The 21,924-nt window shown below is 38.2% G+C and overlaps 1 protein-coding gene across 1 annotated transcript in view; it reads right to left on the reverse strand.

The window, feature by feature from the left end:
• Nucleotides 1-3: 3 nt before the first annotated feature.
• LOC128863081 (cyclic AMP-dependent transcription factor ATF-4) overlaps nt 4-21,924 on the reverse strand; it is a 44,927-nt gene continuing 23,006 nt past the window's right edge. Inside the window, exons 4-5 of the mRNA XM_054102007.1 lie at nt 1,243-1,466; nt 4-1,152 (exon numbers count right to left, since the gene is read on the reverse strand). Of these exons, the coding sequence (XP_053957982.1) occupies nt 454-1,152; nt 1,243-1,466 (923 nt within the window). The 3' untranslated portion in view covers nt 4-453. The remainder of the gene's footprint in view (nt 1,153-1,242; nt 1,467-21,924) is intronic.

Consider the following 21,924-nt stretch of genomic DNA (forward strand, 5'->3'; position numbering starts at 1 on the left):
ACATCTATTATAAACCCCTTTTTTATTATTGTATTTGTTATGCGAATTGAAGACATTTAGCGCCTTCAATTGAATTCAGAGCAAACTAAACAATTTTTACGCATACATAGTTATTGAAATGCTGTTAAGATGGGTTTATACTTGGGCACTATGCACACGTTATGGGGAGAGGCTCGCGAATGCAAGTGGCAAAATTAGTTCAAAGACCAATTACGGCCTCGTCATATGTGCCAACTTACAAACGCGTACCATGTTTAGTCTTAATTTGTCTGATTTATTACAATGTTTGCGTAACAATAATATAAAAATTCATAGATACAAATATGTTTTAAATGTTAATTGGAAATGTTATTTGTTTTGCTGATCAGTTGATTTGTTGGCATATAATGACAAGAAAATAAGAAAATATGCTTAATCTCCGCTTGCAGTGCTGCATTCTTACACGTTGGCTGTTTACTTAGTGCCCTTTTTCTTTTTGTAGAACTCCTTAATGAGGGTTTTTAAGTACTTAGCTTCGCGTTGACGCTCGGCCAATACGCGTTTTAGCTCTTCATTACGCTGTGTAAGTTGTTGTTCCTCATTTAGTACGTTCTCCATTTCGACTTTTTTCTTTTGGCGATAACGTGTAGCTGCATTCTTATTTTGTTCCTTTTTCCGAATTTTGCGGTCCTCGATGCCTCGTCCGTATGGACGTGTACGCTTCTTGGGTTCCACAGATTTTGAAAGGACCGATTGTGAATTGTCGTCATCGCCATTATATATAGGCGAAGAGCTGGCTGATGAAGAAAACGACGAATCCGGTGACCAATCCTCATCGGTTTCTACGGACTCTGGGCGCGATGCTGTGGAATAAGAAGACCATGACATGGACTCGCACTCATCGTTCAAATTGGGTAATTCTTGAATGCATGATTTCAGAAATTCATCTACGATTTGCGAGTTACGTTTATCGTCATCGGTTTGTGCAGCTTCTGAGGGTGTAAAGGGTGCTTCAGGATAGTAAGGAGCAAAATGTGGGCTGTGGCTGTGCAACGCTGGTGCAGACGGTGGCTCTGGTGTTACCGCTGGGGAAGGGCCAGTGTGTGGTGTTAGTACCTCACTAACTGTTGCTGGAGATATCGGAAGCAACTGGTGCTGGGCTACGTTGTTGAACTGTTTTCCCCAAAAACAATGAGATACAATAATTATAAGGCAAAAAATGTATAAATATATTATAAAGTATGTATGTATGTGTATTCTTACATTCACCACATGTTCCGTTGATACAGCATTTAGCGAAATAGTCGCTGCTGTTGTGCTAGTCTGCGGAGGAGATTGCGGAGGTGTTAATGTGGTCAGGACAGCGACTTCGAAATTTTCCGATTTTAAAGTGTCGATATCGAACGAGTTGTGTACTTTCGTCACCGGATTCGGATGTGCAATGGTGGAGTCAACATCCAATAGTGGCAATTTGTTATCGGGCCACTCTGAAAATAACAAAAGAAAATAATTAATTTCAAAATTAAGATGTGATTTTCCAAAAGCAATAATTAAATATGCGGCCCATTGGTTCACTTCTGATTGAATTACCTTAAAACTGCCGTATTATAGGAAAAAATATTAAAATTTTGGCATTTACAGAGTCCCTATAAAACATACTTTAAATAACTTTTTTCTTAAATGAAATCATAGGGTACCATTTTTTATAACTAAAGAAATACCGCAGTAGGAAGAAAAATCTGCATATGGCTGTAGATCTAGAGAAGGCCTCCGATAGAATGCCTTGGCAATTAGTATGACTGTCCTTAAGATCCGAAGGAATACCAGAACAAGACATCAACCTATTCAAGGCATGTACCACGAAACCCCCACGCAATTGTGTATACGTGGTGGATTAACGCAAAAGCTCCCAGTGATGGTCAACACTCAGCCCGTTGATTTTTAACATTGCTATGGATCATCTGATAGCTAAAGTTCAAGATAGCCCGCAATGGAATATACCTTACGCTGACCACATAGTCTTAATTACGGAATGTCTCGCTTACCTGGAGAGAAACCTGAACACTCGGAATGAAAAATTAACAAAAAACTGAATGCGCATAAATGTGAATAAAACCGAATATCTGCACCTACCGTTTGGCGAAGAGGAAATAGACCAACGAGAGGCCCCTATATTAATGAACAGCCAGTAACAGTAACAAGTTCCAAGTACATAGGATCGATCCTGAGCTAAAATGGAAACATTGACGAAGATGTGACACATAGAGTTAATCTTGCCCAGTTAAAGTGCCGCAGCCTAGCGGGCGTCTTATGTGGCACAAAAATGCCATTAACGATTAAGGGAAAGGTGTACAAACCTGCGTGGCCAGTTATGCTGTATGGGTCGCAAGCTAATCACAACCTGAAGATGCACGTGGCGGAAATGAAAAGGCTTCGCTGGGCAACAGGAATAACGCGCATAGACAAGGTGAAAAACATCAAGATACGAGAAGATATGAAAATTTCCCCAATCTAGGAGAAAATGGGAGAACGCAGGCTAAGATGGTACGGACATGTAATGCGTAGATACGAAGACCACATCGTGAAATTCGCCATGAACATAACTGAGCCAACAAGACCTATAGGAAGACTACAATCGACCTGGCTAAATACGATACAAAAGGACATAATAGAGAAAAACCTTGATGATAAAGTCAATAGCATTAAGTTTAATATCAAGTTCTCTGGTCAAGTCGAGAAGTAAAGGCACTAGATTGGACATTTGACATTGAACTTTAAACTTTCAGAGATGGTTGTGAGGACATAAATGACAATGAACATATGGGCCGCTCAAAACCAGTGATCACCGAAAATTCCATCGAAATTGTTCGTAAATTTATCAAAAATAAACCGAAATCCTCATTGAAATTCATGGAATTGGAGGTGAATATCTTCAAATCATCGATTTATCGCATTTTAACTGATCATTTGGGCTTACGAAAGATGTGTGCACGTTTCATCCCGCACAAGTTAACTGAGGACCAAAAATTGCTCAGAATTCAACATTTAAAAGACCTGATTAAAGAGGCGAGAAAACACAAGAACTTCCTTTGCAACATTGTAACTGGTGATGAAATGTGGTTTTTCCAACATGAACCTGAAACTAAGCGTCAAAGTGCCGAATGGAAGGCCCCAGACGGGCCACCACCCAAAAAAACGCGTTTGGAGAAGTCAAAAATCAAATCGATGCTCATTTGTTTTTACGATTCCAAAGGAATTGTCCACACAGAAGGAGTTTGCGCCAAAGAGCCAAACCGTCAATGCAATAGTCTATCTTGGCGTTTTGAAGCGTTTGTTGCATCGCATTCGTCGAATTTGCCCGCATTCGAAATCGCATTTTAACCATCAATCACTCACCGTATTCGCCTGATATGGCTCCCTGTGACTTCTGAAGGACTTCCAGGTCAATGACTTGAAACACTCTTTCGAAAAGCTTTAGATCGTGCAAGACAGTGTATCGGGGCCAGATGAGACTATTTTGAATAAATAAACTCTAAGTTATCAGAAGAGAATAAAGCTCCTGCCGTTTCTATTTTAGCTCAGTCTTGTTTATTTTGGACTTCTGCTCGCCACTGCTCTGCTCACTATATTTGTTTGGCCCTGTGCCCGCTTGTCGAAAAATTTCCAAGTGAAGACAACAACAAAGTACCTCAAGAGAAATTGTGTACCTTGTACCTCAAGAGAATTGTGAGAATAACGTCGGCTGAATAACGTCATAGGCATAGATTTCGGAATCAGACTTCTGTCCGCTCTTTTCACACATACTCACACGCTCGTCAATCAGTCGTTGTTCAGACGGCAACGAAGAACCGTGAGGGGAGATTGTACTTTTTTCATATATTACCAACACAATCTCAATTTTTTCGTAAGCAAACCGCTATCGTGATCTAGGTTGCGTCAGCCAATCAGCCGATTCCTTCAAAATCACTGAAAGCCGGTTAATGATCACAGGTTGGACACACCTCTGCATTCTGTACATCGTGGTCATAATACCTGATGCTATAACTCACTATATTCAATGCTGCCATTTCACTTTTCTGTGAATTTACTCACCAAGTGCTTACAAAAATTTTATTTTGGCAGCTCTCTTTTCGCCAAGTGTTAGCAAGTGGCGAATAGATGAAGTAAAGGGTATAAATAAGCATATCTTGGCAGCGCTGCTAAAGAGCTGCCTAAATTACATTTGTTTGTTAAAAAATAGTAGTGAGTTATATTGTTGTTGCTGTTACATGCAAATTGTTCGACAAGTGAGCCGCGCAGAGATAGTGAACAGAGAATAGAAGAGGCCTATGTATGTAGTAACTAAACCTAGGATTTTGTAACTTCCCGCTGTTTTATGAAATAAGCAAAAACAAAAAACAAAAACATTTAATGTATCTGTGAACGCCTCGGTAACAAGTGGTTCTTTATTAGTCAAAAAGTGATGCAGAACATGATAATTGTCAACACAAGTGGAGCGCACATAACGTTTACCAATGGCAACAGTAAGAATTATAAACAACCATACATCCATAGAACGCAATCGCCAGTGGGACTTTCTATGGGGTGAAGCGAAACACTTACGGCGACGACGGTCCAAAAGGTTATCATCGACGTCCTAATTATATTATATACAAACATTGTTCGTATATAAGCAACTATGTAGGGAAAAGTGGAGGCGACAAGCTATGAAACCGAAATCAATGGGGAGGGGGTAAAATGATGGAGGACAAAATTGCGATTAGAATGCGATTGCTTTGAAATATCTGAATGCGAGTGTGCTATTGTTGTTCCAGTTACTTTGCAGCTGCTGCTTATTTTTATGAGGTAAAGGCGAAAAATGCAATGCAAATGGCATTATGGCAGCATATATGCATGTATTTATGTACATATACATATGTATATATGAATATGTTCATAGGTGCCAACGCCTGTTAAAGCATAAAAATGTTAGCTTTGAAAAATGCATATGATAAAATATTAACTTTAATCATTGGTAGCATTTTAACTGTGTGCATACATATATATGTATATATATATATATATATTTACAAGTAAGTATGTATTTTGGCCTCGGTCTCATTTTGTGCAAGATTTTTAAATACATATCAACGTACACACATATACGCGCACAAGTTAACATTCTTGGGTTGTATGGGCGTTTAAGAAATTAGTTTATTATGCATACATATACTCATACACATACAGTAAAGCACAAAATGTTCACAAAAGTTCAAAAAATTCTCTTAACACTAGACATACCAAGCATTGATATATATATTGTACAATACCTATCTCTACCAGCCAGTCATTCTGACCTGGACGTCTTTTGAAATAAAATATTTACTATTTAGACGTCAAATAAATAAGGATCATTAAGCTTCAAACGAATGTCAACTACTGCGATAGAGACCTCATAAAGGTTTTTCCAATAACAGGTGGTCTTTTAAATAGCCCGCTATTTCGGTAGATGTCACTTTTGAAGCTGTCATTTTTTTTTATATTTGAAATTGAAATTATTAAAATTCACTATAAAAATGGTGAAAATTTGGCAGAGACGGTTCGTAAAACTCGTACATTTTTGCGTCATTGCGAAGCTCCTTGTCGGACCGCAATACAGAAATTGATGAAAAAATTCAAGCTGTTGGGACAAGTTAGTGATGGGAAGAATAAAACCCGTGCACGTCGCTCAAGAACAGCCGAAAATATTGCTGTTGTAGCCGAAAGTGTTTAGAAAACCAAGGTTTGTCCATTCCTCGTCGTTCTTTGGAATTAGGTATTCCACAAACGACATTACACACCGTATTTTGCATAAAGATTTGGGTCTTAAGGTTCTCCAGTTAACACAAGAACTCAAGCCGGCCGATCATTAACAACGTCGTGTCTTTGCTGATTAGGTCGTTGAAATGCATGAAAATGATCCGGAATTCCATCGAAAAATCATCTTGACTGATGAGACCCATTTCCACCTCGGTGGCTTCGTCAACAAGTAAAATTGTCGGATATGGGGCTCAGAAAATCCAAGAGTTATTGTTGAAAAGCCTCTCTATCCTCAACGTGTAACTGTTTAGTGCGGTTTATGGTCCGGCGGAGTCATTGGACCTTACTTTTTCGAAAATGAAGCTGGAGTTACGGTGAATGGATTGCGCTATCGAGAGATGATTAACGATTTTTTATGCCCGAAATTAGATGGTATTGATCTGGACAACGTTTATTTTCAACAAGACGGTACTACGTGCCACACAAGCAACGAAACCATTGATATTTTACGCCTCTAACACCTCTTATTGGAAAACCCTTTATATACTCATACACCTTCAAATCCCCAGTATATTACTAGAGCGAACACAAAAATAGTATCAGCAGCGACACATCTTTTACGAGGGCGGAAACTTATTCACATACCCAATATATGCGCATACCTATTTCAGCAAGAATAATTATAAAAATATTTACAATAATTATCGGATATAAATAAATAATATTTTCAGATTACTACATCAAACTTTCCAATTTAAATTAATGGAGAAAATTTAGGGAATAACTTTTAAACCGTTAATTTCGACCAGTTGGTATATCTAGTGTTAAGAGAGCCTACAGAGACCTACAGGCCGAGGGACGGCCGCTATTGGAAAAACTTCATTTTGGTGTTTCAAGCCCGGAGATTCCAACCTGCGCACTTCCGAATGGTAGTCACGCACCCACCATTCGCGCAGGGCGGCCGAATTTATTAACAATCACAAAGAATTCTTCATAACATTGTTTAACTATGTTTAAGCTATATTTTAATATTTTTTGACACAAACATTAAATTTTTTTTTATTACACGTCAGGGCATGAGCGCCGCATCACTCAGGAAATACAAAAATAAATACATTAGCTATTACCAAATATTTCATAATGTATTCTATTTTTATTGTCACAAAGAGCAACCAACTATTAAAATAAAATAAAGATAATATTTAACAATAAACGAAGAGAGAAAAATAATAATAACTAAATAAAAGGTAAGTAAACACAACGCTTGCAAGTAAACGCTCGGGCGCGATTGGCGTGCCACGAAAGTAGTCATTACGCGTGAGCGCGTTATCGGCACCGAACGTGTTAAGACACAAATATTTTAATAATCGTTAGGTATATGAAAAATGTGTAAATTTTGTAGAATTTTTATCAATGTACTTATAAAACCAATAGATAAATACAAAAGCTCAAAATTATTCAATCCGTAACATTCAACTTAAGAGAATGCAAAAGTATGCACACTTTCGTGCCTTGACTCAAAATCGAATTATTTACAGATTACAGATTTGTGTGACCTCCATGCCGTATGGAGTTGCCTTTCTTCCATCGGTCGCGTCCGCAGGTGGCGAATTGGGGAACGCTTGGCAGATATGCAGGGTAAGTGGGAAACGAAATTACACATGCGGACCAAAACGGCCAATACCAGCTTGGAGGTATAAGTCGTGTTCATCCATCACCAGGCGCTAGGATAGGCGGCCTAGCAACCTACTTAATGCAATCTAAATTGATAACGAATCATTTAATGACGCCCATCTTTCGATCCAAAACATCTGAATAGATATTTTGGCGAGCTATGGGTTATTGGTCTGTGAAGCTTCTATTTTTAAATAGCTCCCTAGGTATTCAATGAGGTTCACATCTGAGACTTAGGAGAGCAATCAAGTTATTTCCGCGGTATATTTAGGACCATTTTCCGCGGCCGCTGTAGCTGAAAGGGTTGATACGTGAAGAGCACAGTTTCGAAACACCAGGCACGAAAAACCAATTCAAAGAAAGTATTTTCTAATAGCGGTCGCTCTTCGGCAGGCAATGGTAAACTCCCGAGTGTATTTGTGCTGTGCGGAGGCGGCGTAAAACTGTAGGTCCTCCCCCGTTTTAATGAAACAACATCAAGACGTACTGCCCGAATTGAAGGAGGAGCTCGGCCAAAGGAGCCGATAGAAACAAAGAACTAGACTGATCTGGCTGAAACTTGGTGTGTGTTCTTCCAAGAGATGCTAGTAACCAAACTTAACCTCGATACGCGCCAACAGGGCCATCTCTCTGACTTCGGACACACTTTTCTAACGATCCTCGTACATATCCTGAATAAAAAAAAAAAAAAAAAATACATCTCATTGCCTGCGCTTCGGTCCGAATATGAGCAGGCTTAGCTCGTCTTTTGCGTCAAGTGAGTAGAGCTCAAACGTACAAAGCAGAGAAGTGGCAAATGTAATATAAAACACCTAATATGTATGTACAATATTTATTTAGTTACATTGAAAGAAACAAATTAATTAAAAAGTAAACAACAACAACAATACAGACGAGAATTGAATTCCCATAGCTGTTTCGTTCAGAAAAACACGAATGGGGTTTGCGCATGAAATGTGTAATATATAGAATATTTTTTTGTTTCGGAATCTAGAGTCAAACAATACGCGCATTAGCATATATGACAACAAAACAACCTCATTTACATAGAGTTAGTAATAATAAAAAGCAAATCAAATACTACGTAGGTACATATGTACATGTAGTAGTGTGAGCAGCTTCATTAGGCTAAAAGTTCATTAATGCATTGTTTCAAAAAAATCTGAATTTTTCAGTGACTATCCGAGACATATCGACTTTCCCCTCCAAAATGCCTTAAATATGTACCTGCCAAGAAACTTTGCGCCACGTGTCCCACGATAGATATTGAATTTATATGCCACGAATGAGGTGGGCAACACAAAAAAAAGATGCTAGAGTGTTGATTTATTAAAGTAGCACTTTAAGTGTCTGGACACACTGGAAATGCTAAGTTGCAGTGTCATCGTTAAAAAATCCTTATAAATAGCAAATCTGGGCTTTTGAAAACTTTATTTTATATGCAATGAAATTGTTCGGGCAGTCTTTCTGCTGTCATCCGAGAGAGGTTCTAAGAAGTATCAATTGAGATAGTCCAATTTTAGAAGTAAGGTTTTTGGGCACACAAATATCGTTGCTACTCGTCAAATGGCAACATTTGTAAAAACAAAAAAACAATACTAAACGGAGAGATCTACTTCTTAGTGGGAAATTTTGTGGCCAATGCAGCTGCTCAACTTCAACTCAATGTGAAGAGTGAACGGCTTGGCACATTATTGATGACCACAGCCATTACAGAGAAGTCATTTTCCATGAAGAGACTCTAGCAAGTGTGTCTGGTCAACTAAACGAATAAGCTTCTTCTTCTTGATTAGCGCGATAATCGCTTACCCGTCTTTGTCCGAGTTTAACAAAGCGCGCCAGTCGTTTCTTTCTCGTGCTAACCCGCGCCAATTGGAAACACCAAGTGAAGCCTAGTCCTTCTCACCCGATTTTTCCAACGCAAAGGAGGTCTTCCTCTGCTACCACCAGCTGGTACCGCATCGAATGCTTTCAGAGCTTTCGGACGACATGAGTCAGCCAACGTAGCCGTCTATGGACTATGTCTATGTCGTCGTAAAGCTCATACAGCTAAACAAAAAAGATTGAGATGCAGTCTAGCTAACAATAAGTTGGCGCAAAGCTGATATATATGGAGTATTTAAAGAGTGTTTCAATTATTGAAAAACGCAATCTCAGAAGTTTCGGCGCTTCAAATGATCAAGAGGATTCATTTCTTGAGTTCATTTGATCCACAATATAAACAAAGAAATTCTTCAATTCCTGCTCTGATATGGATAACTTTTAACTTCGAATAATTCGTTGGTCCCACTGGCACAAAACCTTTCAACAATTAATATATTTAACCCAATGTTACGACCGACTTAAACGACTTCAGATTGCGAATATTGACAGCAACAAAGCATACAAAGTGGCGCAAAATTATTCATCCATTTTTGTTTTTGAATAACTTTTTTACAATTGTAAATAAAAAAATTGTTTTAAGTGATATTGTACAAATTTTTAGTTTGACCTTAACGCGTCAAAACACAAGTATCAAATATGAATGACGTATGACGCCATTTACAAAACTTATAAATTATCCAATAGGGTGATCAATTTTATGCCACATGTCTCTTGGGTATTTAGATAACATTTCTATGATCTGATGATGAGTTTGCCATGAGCGGGACTGAATTGGGTTCAGACCTCCAACCCGGGAATTACGCAGCTTAATTCTAAGGAAACCGCAGAAGAGATGGAGTTTCATTTTTCATGAGCTATTTCGAAAACCCTTTGGCCTCAGTGCAATAGACGGAGGGCTCAGAAAGTCCTTTAAATTTCTCGCCATTCAATTTCCAAACTACTAGCTGTTTTACCGATCATTGGACGATCAGCACACAAGCGGAAAAGCTAGGTTTACCATTTAATCCCCATTCCTGAAGCTGTGGGGACCGTTCAGTGGAGGAGCCTGTTGAACACTTTCTTTGTATATGTTCGGGTTTGACAGCTAGCTGATTAAGGTCACTGGGTGCTCATTCTTCAACAGCTTGGGGCAATGCACCAACCTAAATCCCATCAAGCTTTTCCATTACATCATTGGCTGTAGATATCTCATAATGATATCAAAACGGCGCTTTAGTGCTACTTGGGGGGTGACAGAGCGATAATTCAACCATTTCACCCACCTACCTACACGCACATCATTACCGTTCCAGTTCAGTGTCAGTATCTGTGAAAAATATAATATCGTTGCCTCATCTTTCCACATTAGAGGTACGCTTTACTAACCGATACGACAAATTCGTCACTTTAAAGAGTCCGCAATCCATCAAAAATTTGTTAAATACGATAGTACGGCAACACACGAGTAATTTATTGGGAAAGTAAAATTTGAATTTAAATTGACTAACAACGATTTGCTGTTTATAAAGAAATTCGAAGAAAATCAAGTTCAAAATTTTAAATGGAATACCAACTGGTATTTTTCAGATTTTTTCAGCCCGAAAATTTAATAAGCGCTTGAAAGCGCGGAAATGCATTTACCCATAAGATTAGGTGACCTGTAAAGTTAGAGTTAGTTGAGAAAACGGCCCTTAATTTTAAATGAACCTATTCAGGCAACTCCGGCAGAGTGCCGTTTTTCACTATCAGCGCTGCTTAAGCGACCAGTTCGTGATTTGTAAATACGAGTACATTGGCAACGATAGATTATTTCTGACCGTTAACCGACTTTCAGCAAATTTGAAAGAATCAGCAGTTTATTACGAAAAAACGAAAATTGTGTTGGTGATATACGAAAAAAAAAACAACACAGCCCCCGCTCACGCTAATTAGTTGTCGTTTGAACAACGACTGAGGGGTGTGAAATAAGTGGGTAGAATTCTGCTTCTGAAACTCCGGTGAGGTGGCAGCCGAAGTTACTTGCTCTGTTTCGTTTTTCACTATAGCTGAACCTAGTAATCAATCATTCTTATTCCATTAGAAGTATACCGAAAATGTGGTGCATACTAAAATATGATCGTTTCTGATTCATAGTGAACTGACAGAGCTCTGATGTATGTAAATAGACCATTAACCTCCACAAGATTAAAATACCATACAATAGTTTTGCTGTGTATATATAATATATAATATGTATGCATGTATTTGATCATTGACAATGTTAGTCTTAATTGATACTTTGTACATATGTAATAATTTATTATGAGTGAATTTCAAATAACTAAAACTGGATTGAAATTTCAACATTTACTAGTTGTAAATAAAATACAAGTTCTAAATAAAATCAATACTGGGTAGAGAACTGTGTACAACATTCCAAAATTAACATACCCGTTAGCAGTGCACAAAAAACAATAACAAATTAAAAGCTTCACAATGACAACAAATGAAACTTACTACTGCACCTATAAACAACATTACTAGATAGTAGTAATATTGGAAATGTTGCTGAGCGCAATGCCAAACGCCCGCCCGTCCCTGAGCCGTGGAGCAATTCGAACACCTGTGCGAATGAGCGAATACTTCAGCTTGCCTACATATAGAACTTTTACGAGGGCAGAGGAATGCAAAATTATTATTTCGCGCGCTATTTACCTCCGCGTTATTTTATTAATTCAGAAGCAGTCAATAAAAAATTCTACTCGTCCACTTTCCCCAATTCCAGAGGATTTTAAACACACACAATGGTTATTTAGTTAATATGCAATTAATGCAAGAAAACTTGTTTTCAATAATAGTGCACGTGGATAATTGTATGTACGCACAGGGTGGGGTGGTCCAAAATTCAAACACATTAACAATAATCAATTTTTTCGGTATATGATTGGTTTGTTTCATGGCATTCCTGTAGTTGCCACGGGGGATCCCCAGTAGCGCATCCAGTTAACCAAGTTTTCCAAGACATTAGTGACGATTTCAGGCACCAGAGGGCTGAATCGTAATGAATTGTTTGCATAACAACGGTTCTTCATGGCACTCCACAAAGAAATCTAAATGGCGTCATATCGCAGCTCCGAGGTGGCAAATTAGCAGCGCCGAAACAACTCATAACGTGAGTATCGAACTTGGCGCGCAAAAGATCGATAGTCGTATTGAAAGTATAGCATGGCACGCCATTCTGCTGAAACCAAAGATCGTTCAGCCAGACACAAAAAATCGTTTATCCCACCTCCGTAGCGCTCACCGTCGACCGAACGGAGCCAATGATGTCATCGCTCTAAGATCCGCACCAAACTTTACTCTCTTTTCAGTAAACGACCTGTTTGGGCTAAACAACATTAACTTTTGAAACAAGTTTGAAATATTTTCCTGACAGAGATATATTCACCAGAGATTTGATACTGGCTTTCTGTCAAGATTACCAGCCGGAAAGACCTGCCACTGTGAATATAACATAATTAAAAAAAAATAGTGCATTTGGTGTGGACCGCCCTATATGTAGATAGTCGTACATTAATATAAAAGTAATTATCATAACCCATTCATTTCCTTTAAAGATTGTTGTTTCATTCTATAAAATATCTCGCATCAAATATAGGGTTTTTCAGTAAGAGCGCTTCAACTTTTGAACTTTTTTGAATAAAACACAAATGGTTTGACTTTTTTAACTAATTTTTTTTTATTATCGAGTTTAAACATATACATTTAAGTATGAAATTCGATTTCTTTTGAACCCAATTTTCGACCACTCTTTTGCATAAATCGGCCGAAATTCCAGCAATTTCGCGTTCAATATTGGCTCTGAGCTCACAAATCGTCGCCGGCTTGTTACTGTAGACCAATGACTTCACATAACCCCAAAACGGGACGGCTTGTTAAATGGACCGTAAAATGGCCGTAATGCTCTTAAAGTAGCAGCAACAGAACGATTATTTTCATAAAAAATTTGCACGATTTGCAATCGTTGCTTAAGTGTGTAGCGTTCCATGATGAAATGTATACTAATGAAGTTTACAAATGACAAGCGAAAAATAAAAAATATTGCGTCGTTCGCCCTCCCTATCGGAAAAAAGTTGAAGCGCACCTATTGAATAACCCTATATTTTACAGCATGGTCCATCAAGCGACTTCCATGAGGAGCTTTGCAGTAGCTTATTTTGTAAACTCAATTTTGCAGCATATTTTCACGAGCTTTGGCACTAAACTTCGATTTTATGTTTCAACCGTTTCGGTAGGTAGGTATAGTAGGTAGATGAAATGGTTGAAGTGCCAGTCTGGCTCTCCCCAAGTAGCACTAAAGCGCAGTTGTGATACCATTATGAGATCTCCAACGGGCAGGTTGATGGGATTTAGGTAGAAGCATTGCCCCGAAGAATGGAGCGCCCAGTGACCTTAATCGTCTAGCTGCCAAGTCCGAACATTCACAAAATGCTCAACAGTATCCTTCTCTGAAAAGTTTAAATGGTAATTCGCTTAGTTATCGAATTTGCGAATGTTTTTAATATTTCTCAGCGTTGTTCAAGCGAAAAGCAGTCCTTTGGTAAATTTCTTAACTAAATTTCTGGCACATCACATTACGAGATTTTGCTAAGTCAAGAAAATCCATAGTTCGAACCGAGAATGATAGATTACTAGTTTTGGCCATCCGAAACAAAATTGTGAAAGTAACTTCGTCTGCCACGTCATAGGATTCAGAAGTAAATATCTGCCTGCACATTTCGCGCGTATTCTTAGCCTCGTCCAATCCGTCGTTTTCAGACGGCAACAAAGTAATATGGACGAAGACTTGCATCGATTTCGGCAGTAAGTTATGTTTATTAGAAAATTAAATGACGCCTACATCCTTTGTTGAGCATTTGGCTTCCTTTAATTTGTGTAGATCGCCTGGATGTTGTTGCATAAATGAAGGGTAGATAGACGATTTTTTATGGCAGGTTCGCCATTGGCTGTTGAGTGGCGACCGCTTCGAGAAAACCCCTTTTCTATTATTTAGTATTTCATGCCCCCAATGTGGCGGCCGCCGTAGCCGAATGGGTTGGTGCGTGACTACCATTCGGAATTCACCCAGAGAACGTCGGTTCGAATCTCGGTGTAACACCAAAATTAAGAAAAAACAGTTTTCTAATAGCGGTCGCCCCTCGGCAGGCAATGGCAAACCTCCGATTGCGTTTCTGCCATGAAAAAGCTCCTCATAAAAATATCTACCGTTCGGAGTCGGCTTGAAACTGTAGGTCCCTCCATATGTGGAACAACATCAAGACGCACACCACAAATAGAAGGAGGAGCTCGGTCAAACACCCAAAAAGGGTGTACGCGCCAATTATATATATAATGGGTTTCGAGCCCGAGCTCTACCGCATGGTAGTAACACATAAACTGATTCGACTAAGGCGACCAAATCACGAGCTTTGTTCAAAAACAGTAAATTGATGGAAAATTCTCATAAGCAAAAGATGTCAATGGATTAGAGACTAAAAAATATACTGACTTGAAATTGTGGGGACAATGGAGAGACCGAAAACCATCTACATTTAACGAATATATTTGAACGAAGCCGAGACCTTTTATAAATCAAAGGTGTGCAGAAAAAGTATTAAAGCGTACTGCCCGATAAGAAACTGCCACACCCTAGCACTCAAAGTTTATGTAAATAATTTATTAAAAAAAAACAGAATTAACGCAATAACATTGGAAGGCTTCTTCTGGAAATTTAAAGTTATAAAAAATCGTCAACACGTGTAAGAAAATGTCAATTATGACATATATATATATATATATACTCGTATACATATATATTTATTTTATCGGCATATTTTTCAGGAAGTCGATTTAATGAACTTCAAGCAAACGATAATGCAGGCTTTTTATAGAAATGCACATATACAAGTTTCTTTCCATTTTTTCTCTTTTTTTTTTTTTGATACAACACTAATTTGCATACATTTGGCGTCAAATACTGAGCATCGTTGAGTCTCCACAAAATTTGGAAAATAACGAAAGGAATGAATTTAAGTAATATGACTATTTAAAGATACCTTTCAGCCATAGGGAGCCCTAGCCCTGCTTTGCTTGATGCTCCCTATTTTGATCATCAAAGCCACCGTTAACTAACTGTTCTGAGCAGATGGGACTGAAATATTACCGGTGGTATTGTTGATTGGCGACTTTTCGTGGTTCAATGACCTCAATGTGATCAGTATAAGATAGTTGCATTTGCCACAACAGCGTCTATGCATCTGCCATCCCCTCGCTAAGATTAAATAAGGCGCTTGTGGAGAAAGCGTGTAAAAAGAACAGGTGAACTGTTTAAAACAGATTGAAAGGATCATGAAAGCAATGCAATGGAAGGTGTGCAGTCTAAGTGCACTTTTCTGCATTGTTGTTCTTGAGTTAAAAAAAAAACAAATATAGAGAAATTAAAAAGTGTAAAGGAGAAGTAGTCGTAGCTATCTTGCCAGCTGGTGAGATTACTAAAAACATTATTTTAATAATAGATTCAAAATTTTACAAATTTCGCCGCGAAGCTGAAATGCAATACTTAAACTATATTATTTATGGCTTATATAAAAGGGGCATTGGCATTCTATACGTACTATATATGTATGCATATACACACACACGTGTGTGTATGTAAAGCACAAATATGCACATATACATGGTAATCACTTATACTAACCATACGTGTGAAGCGCCATGTAGGTAGCGCTCATATTCGCAGCACAGCAGGCAGAAAATTACTCGAATCGAATGAAGAAAATATTAAAAACAAACAAGTAAACGAATAAACGAGGTGCGTATTTAACGAAAACGAGCTTTAACTTTACACGCGGCGATTGATGCGAGAATTAATAATTTTTGGCGAAAAACAAACGACGAGAATGTGAGAGTTAATAAGTTGTGATTAAGATAAATGAATTACAAATATTGACAAAAAATTTTAAATTTACTAATACATAACAAAAAAAGGACTAACTACTAATGCTGAAAAATTCGATTATGTCCTATTTCTTATCAGATACTGAATTTTGAGCTAATTTTTGTAAAAAAAATTTGACAATAAACGTTGTGGAAGTACGAAAAAACGAGTAACGAACGAGTATTGCGAATTAAGTTAAACAAAAAAATCACAGCGAATTTTGGGAGTTGCGATATAAATATTGCCTTTTTTTGCTTGGCGGAATTTTTTATATCGAGTTGTTTTTTATTATTTTTTTTAAATAGCTAAGGCTTAAAAAATACCGAACTTTTGTTTAGTGACAAAAGTACGCTTTAATTGAAATATATATGTGTATATATATATAAATTTCTTGTAAGTTCTTGCTTTCAAGTTGCAGAGTAAGCACTTTGCAGGCACTTTGTGGATTTATGTATATTTTTTTCTTTTACTTATTACGTGAGTGTTCTTTTTTATTTTTTTTTACTTTTTTACTTAAAGTTCATGGCAATTGTTAGGCAAGCGGTTGTAACCGGTATGAAATGGTCTTGGCTTTAGATATGAACGTTTTTGTCACGTTACCGAAACCGTTAGATACCGGAAGTGTCCGACACTTGAAGTGTTGACTTTTTTTTTATTTAGACTACTGCTGCTGCTGCTGCTGCTGTTGATAGCCTTAATTTTGTCCTTACAAGACACTTTGACGCCGCTTCACCAATTTCTGCGAGTTGAACACAATCTCACGGTTCCATGTATAACGATATCCACAGTGCGGTATCATGCTCACGGTTGAGCTCGCAGTGCGATAATTAAGTTAGTAATTGTTCTTGTAGATGTTAAATATTATTTATTTATGATTGTCGCCGTTTTCTCCAGCTTCGAAAAAAGGCCCCCTTTCTTTGACCTCGTAACGCCTCGTCCAAGTGTAAGAAAAATGTTCAATACATGCCACGTGTTGCGCCCGCACAGACACGCCGCCGAACTCAATGCATTCGAATCAAAACACTTTTTTACGTAGTCGATTGCTTTTACTTCCGTTTTAGCTTTGTCAATGCCACAGCACAGTTTGCGCGAACGTTCGATTAATTTGACCAGTTTTTTACTGGCGCTTTTATTTTTCAGTTACTCTTTATGCACACACACATTTGTATGTGTGAATATGTCTACACATATTACAAACACTTGCAAGTGTTTGATTAATTTACACATCACAATCAATATTAATAATTGAAGTTTCAATTTCCAATTTAAAAACAACACATTCAAAATGTGCTAGTCACTTAGGTTGAAATTGAGGGAGATTGATTTGTTTTTGAATCACAAAAATGGTCTCTGTCTTCTTCGATGGAAAACTACTGGGCCACAAACGGTCAACTAAACGTATAGCAATAATCGAGATTGAACTTTTATTCCAAGCTCAGATGATAAAACTCGAATTATAACATAAAATTGGAGATAAAAAGCACTGGCACATATGTATGGTGTGTTGTTGCTCGAACGATTGTAAGTTTCGAACTGTGCGATTGTTAAATCAATGCTTTTGAATTTGAATTTACTGAGCTCTAAGTCGCGCTAAAAACGTCTACGGAGAGCAGCGTCTGGCCGTCCATATACATACCTATGTATGAGTTAATGTTCGTAACACGTTCAACACAATCACCCAACAAGCAACAGAAAATGTTCTTGCAATAGTTGAGAAACTTATAATTCTCAGATTGATATGACAGCATTGCATTTGTCATTGCGGGTGTTTTTGAGAGCTTGAGAACTTAAAATGATAATGTAAAACAGAAATATTCTTAGAATTACTTTTTTTTTTTAATCTTCTGGTAGATGATTTCATGGCATCGATTTTTCGAATATGATATCCGACATGTGTCTGCCGTGGCTACGAGTTGTATTTTCCATTCGATTATTCCAATTGTGGACTACTTTTTGTATAAATCTGGCCATATGGCGTCAATGGTGGCTTGAATATTGCAATAAATTAACTGTTAAGCGCGCTGTATGGCAAGTCACGCCATCTTCTTGGAACCAAATGTCGTCGAGGTTTAGCTGATTAATTTTTGGAAACAAAAATTCAGACAGCATGGCTCGATAACGCCCACGATTCACCGTAACGGCAGCGAAGGACCTCAAATTGAAAGAAATAACGACCGATGATGCTGCCAGTGTGTAAATCGCATGCAAAATTGACAAAGTGCTCTATGAAGTTCGTTAAAAGTTTTTTTTTTTTTTTTCAAAGTAATTTTCCACAATTTGGAGGCGTTGTTCTGACGTTAAACGATTCATTACAACTTTCCGAACTTTACTGAACAGTTTCCTATTCCCAGCTGTCAAACCATAGTTATCGATATCGATATTTCTCATGCAGCCAAAAAAACACCCGATATTGTACGGGAATATAATATGAAAGGCGGTCACCGTTGCCGAACGGGTTAGTGCGTGACTACCATTCGGGAGTGCGTAGGTTCGAATCTCCATGCATGATCAGTAAATAATAGAACAGCGGTTGCCCCTCGGCAAGCAAAGACAAATCTCCGAGTGTATTTCTGCCATGAAAAAGCTCTTCATAAAAACCATTTGCTGCTCGGAGTCAGCTTAAAACTGTAGGTCTCTCCATTTCGGGAAAAACATCAAGACGAACACCACTAATCGGAGGAGCTCAGGCAAACACCTAACAAAAGTGTACGCGCCAATAATTTATTTTATTTATAGTATAAAAATATAGATTCAAATAGCAACGTCAACTCAAAAAGTGAGATAGATTTATGAGTGAAGTGTGAAAAAAAATCAAATAATTAAGTAAAAACAATAAACTCTATTGCATGTGATTCATGGACCGTTTTCTGACCTTACACAAGGTGGCCCAAAATGAATCACCCTATCGGAAAATTTATAATTTTTGCAATTGGCGTCGCACGTCAATCATATTTGACACTTGTGAACTATGGCACTGCAGTATACGAACACACAAGCAGTGGAATGCATGAAGGTCTAAAAAAAGATTTCCATCACTCAAAACCATTTTTTTAACTAAAAAATTTATTCAAAAATAAAACTGGATGATTAATTTTGCGCCACCTTGCAAACAGCGTACACTTCACTAACCGAGATAATAATTGTCTATTTTCCTTTTCTCAGCAAAGTTTTCGACGGCAACATACGAGTACAGCAGATTTTCACGGTCCAGAACCATACTGGAAAGAAGCTAAATGCAGAGTTAATATCATACATGGGAGAAGAACTCGGTCAAGCCAAAAGGCTTATAAGACCTTTTTCCTACTATAGAGGACTGCATGATATGCGTAATATAGACATAAGGAAAATAGTTGATTTTCTGACAGGTCACTATTACTTAAATTACCATCTCTCGAAAATTCACATTGGGAATGAGACAGAGTTTAGACTCTGTCAGGAGGATGACGAAACCACCGAGCATCTGTGTTGCCTTCACAAACACAAGACTGCAGATCTTTCATCGAGATCAAATGGATCTGAATGAAATCAAGAATGGAGAACGATGAAACCCCAAAGACAAAGAAAAGACTGTACATATTTCACCGAGATCAAATGGATCTGAATGAAATCAAGAATGGAGAACGATGAAACCCCAAAGACAAAGAAAAGACTGTACATATTTCACCGAGATCAAATGGATCCGAATGAAATCAAGAATACTCCTGTTGCAGATATTAAAAAACTTGTCCGCAAGGCGAAAAATTTACTGAAAGAATTTGGCTTTCTCCTGAGGCAGGAAAAATCTAGGTTAGACAGAACCTGATGTAATATAATACTTCTAACGCACCGAGGCCATCTGTTGCGCCTGAGCTTTTCCAACTACTTCAGGCCCGTCATTAGATGCTCTTGGAGATGCAGTGGTTCAATTGGATTAAAATCCTGAAAATGAGTCTGACAAACACTGTTTTCGCATCTTCACGGATGACTCCAGATCCGAGCACGGTTCCGGCTCTGGTGTCTACGTGGAATTAGGCGGGACAAAACTACCCTTTGCTCTTGGAATGTACGAATCTGTGTTTCAAGCGGAGGTGAACTCTGTTGTGGAAAAGAGGTGGAGAGGCAGATCTGTATGTATCTGCAGCGACAGCAAAGGTGCGCTTATGGCCTTAGACAGCCCTCCAACTACTTCAAGGGTAGTTGAGTTGAGGCTGAACTATGTCAGCAGGCATAATCCTAATGCTAACATGGGTCCCGGGACACGTGGGTAACGGGGGTACCGAAACCTCTGACTCTTTAATTAGTATGGGCTATGAGAACACCTTCTTTGGCCTGGAGCCCGTTCTGCTGTTCCCTTCTGCAGCCATGATCAAAGCCACGGTTAGAAAACGGGTTACTTCAATCCACAAGCGAGCTTGGCAGGCTGAGAGGCAGCAGATGGACAAAACTGATGTTACCTGTCATGTCCGACCGACTGTCGCAGATCCTCCTGTCATTAAGCAGAAAGGACTGCAGGCAGCTGGTTGGACTGCTGATGGGCCACTTTCTGTGGGCGAACTACAGTGCACTCTGCCCAGCATGTGGAGAGGAAGACGAGACGATGGACCACTTTCTGTGCGTATGCCCGGCCTTCGCTCGAATCAGGCTTGAAGTCTTTGGCACTGTTGTGTTAAGAAGTCTTGGCTCCTTGGTACCACAAGATCTACTGAAATTTCTTCGGAGATCGGATAGATTTAAATAAAATTAAAAAGGGAACCCCAGTGCAGTACAATGGACTTAATGTTGGTTGAGTGCTGTACTTGCTAGCTGTCCCGACAACAAAAACAAAAACTACTTCTAAAATTTGAAAATTGCAATTTTTACTCAAATTGACTAACGGCGATTTGCTGTTTGTAGACAAATTGAAAATGAGAAGAAAATAAAATGTAGCTACAAAATTAAAATATGGCGCGAAAATGCGTTTACCGCCACGATAAACTGGCCCGTAAAGTTAGAAGTTAGTTGGGAAAACAGCACTAAACGTATTACATTTTTGAAATAAAACTCTAATGATCGAATGAAAATGGATTTCCCATATGACCACTGTACAAGAATGTTGTACAATCACATTGGGAAATCAATTCAAATTAGGAACTAGATCTCCCATAACCTCAAATTGAACTGCAGTGATATTAAAGTTGAATGTTTGTTGGGTGGTATGTTGACAGAGATTTTTCTTTTAAACGACCACTCGTCAGATCACAACACTGGGTGTTTATTGATAGCGTTTGCATTATCAACAGAAATAAACTCTTATGAACGTATCTATTATATTACATTTGTATGTATTCATATATATATATATATATGTGCTTACATTTACCATGTAACAGCGATCAGTTGGCCCATGTATTTTTTCAAAGTATACTGAACAGATGCGAAAATACGTATTAGCGTACAATGTATTATATTATTAAAATATTATATATGTATGTAGACTTGTAGGAGCAGTTGTATAAAAAAACAATATTTAAGAGAATACTGGTCCATGGGATCATTACCCACTTGGAATACAGTTTCGATTGAAATGTCGTTATTGGGTTTTCTTGAACTGCAGCTTGAAAAAAGTAGAATTAAAAAAATTAGAAGCATTTGAAAAGTATGTTTCCACAAGTTGATAACGCACCAAAACTGCACCAGAGACAATCACTTTGGCTGAG

This window comes from Anastrepha ludens, chromosome 5 (genome assembly GCF_028408465.1).
Source record: "Anastrepha ludens isolate Willacy chromosome 5, idAnaLude1.1, whole genome shotgun sequence".
Classification (NCBI taxonomy): domain Eukaryota; kingdom Metazoa; phylum Arthropoda; class Insecta; order Diptera; family Tephritidae; genus Anastrepha; species Anastrepha ludens.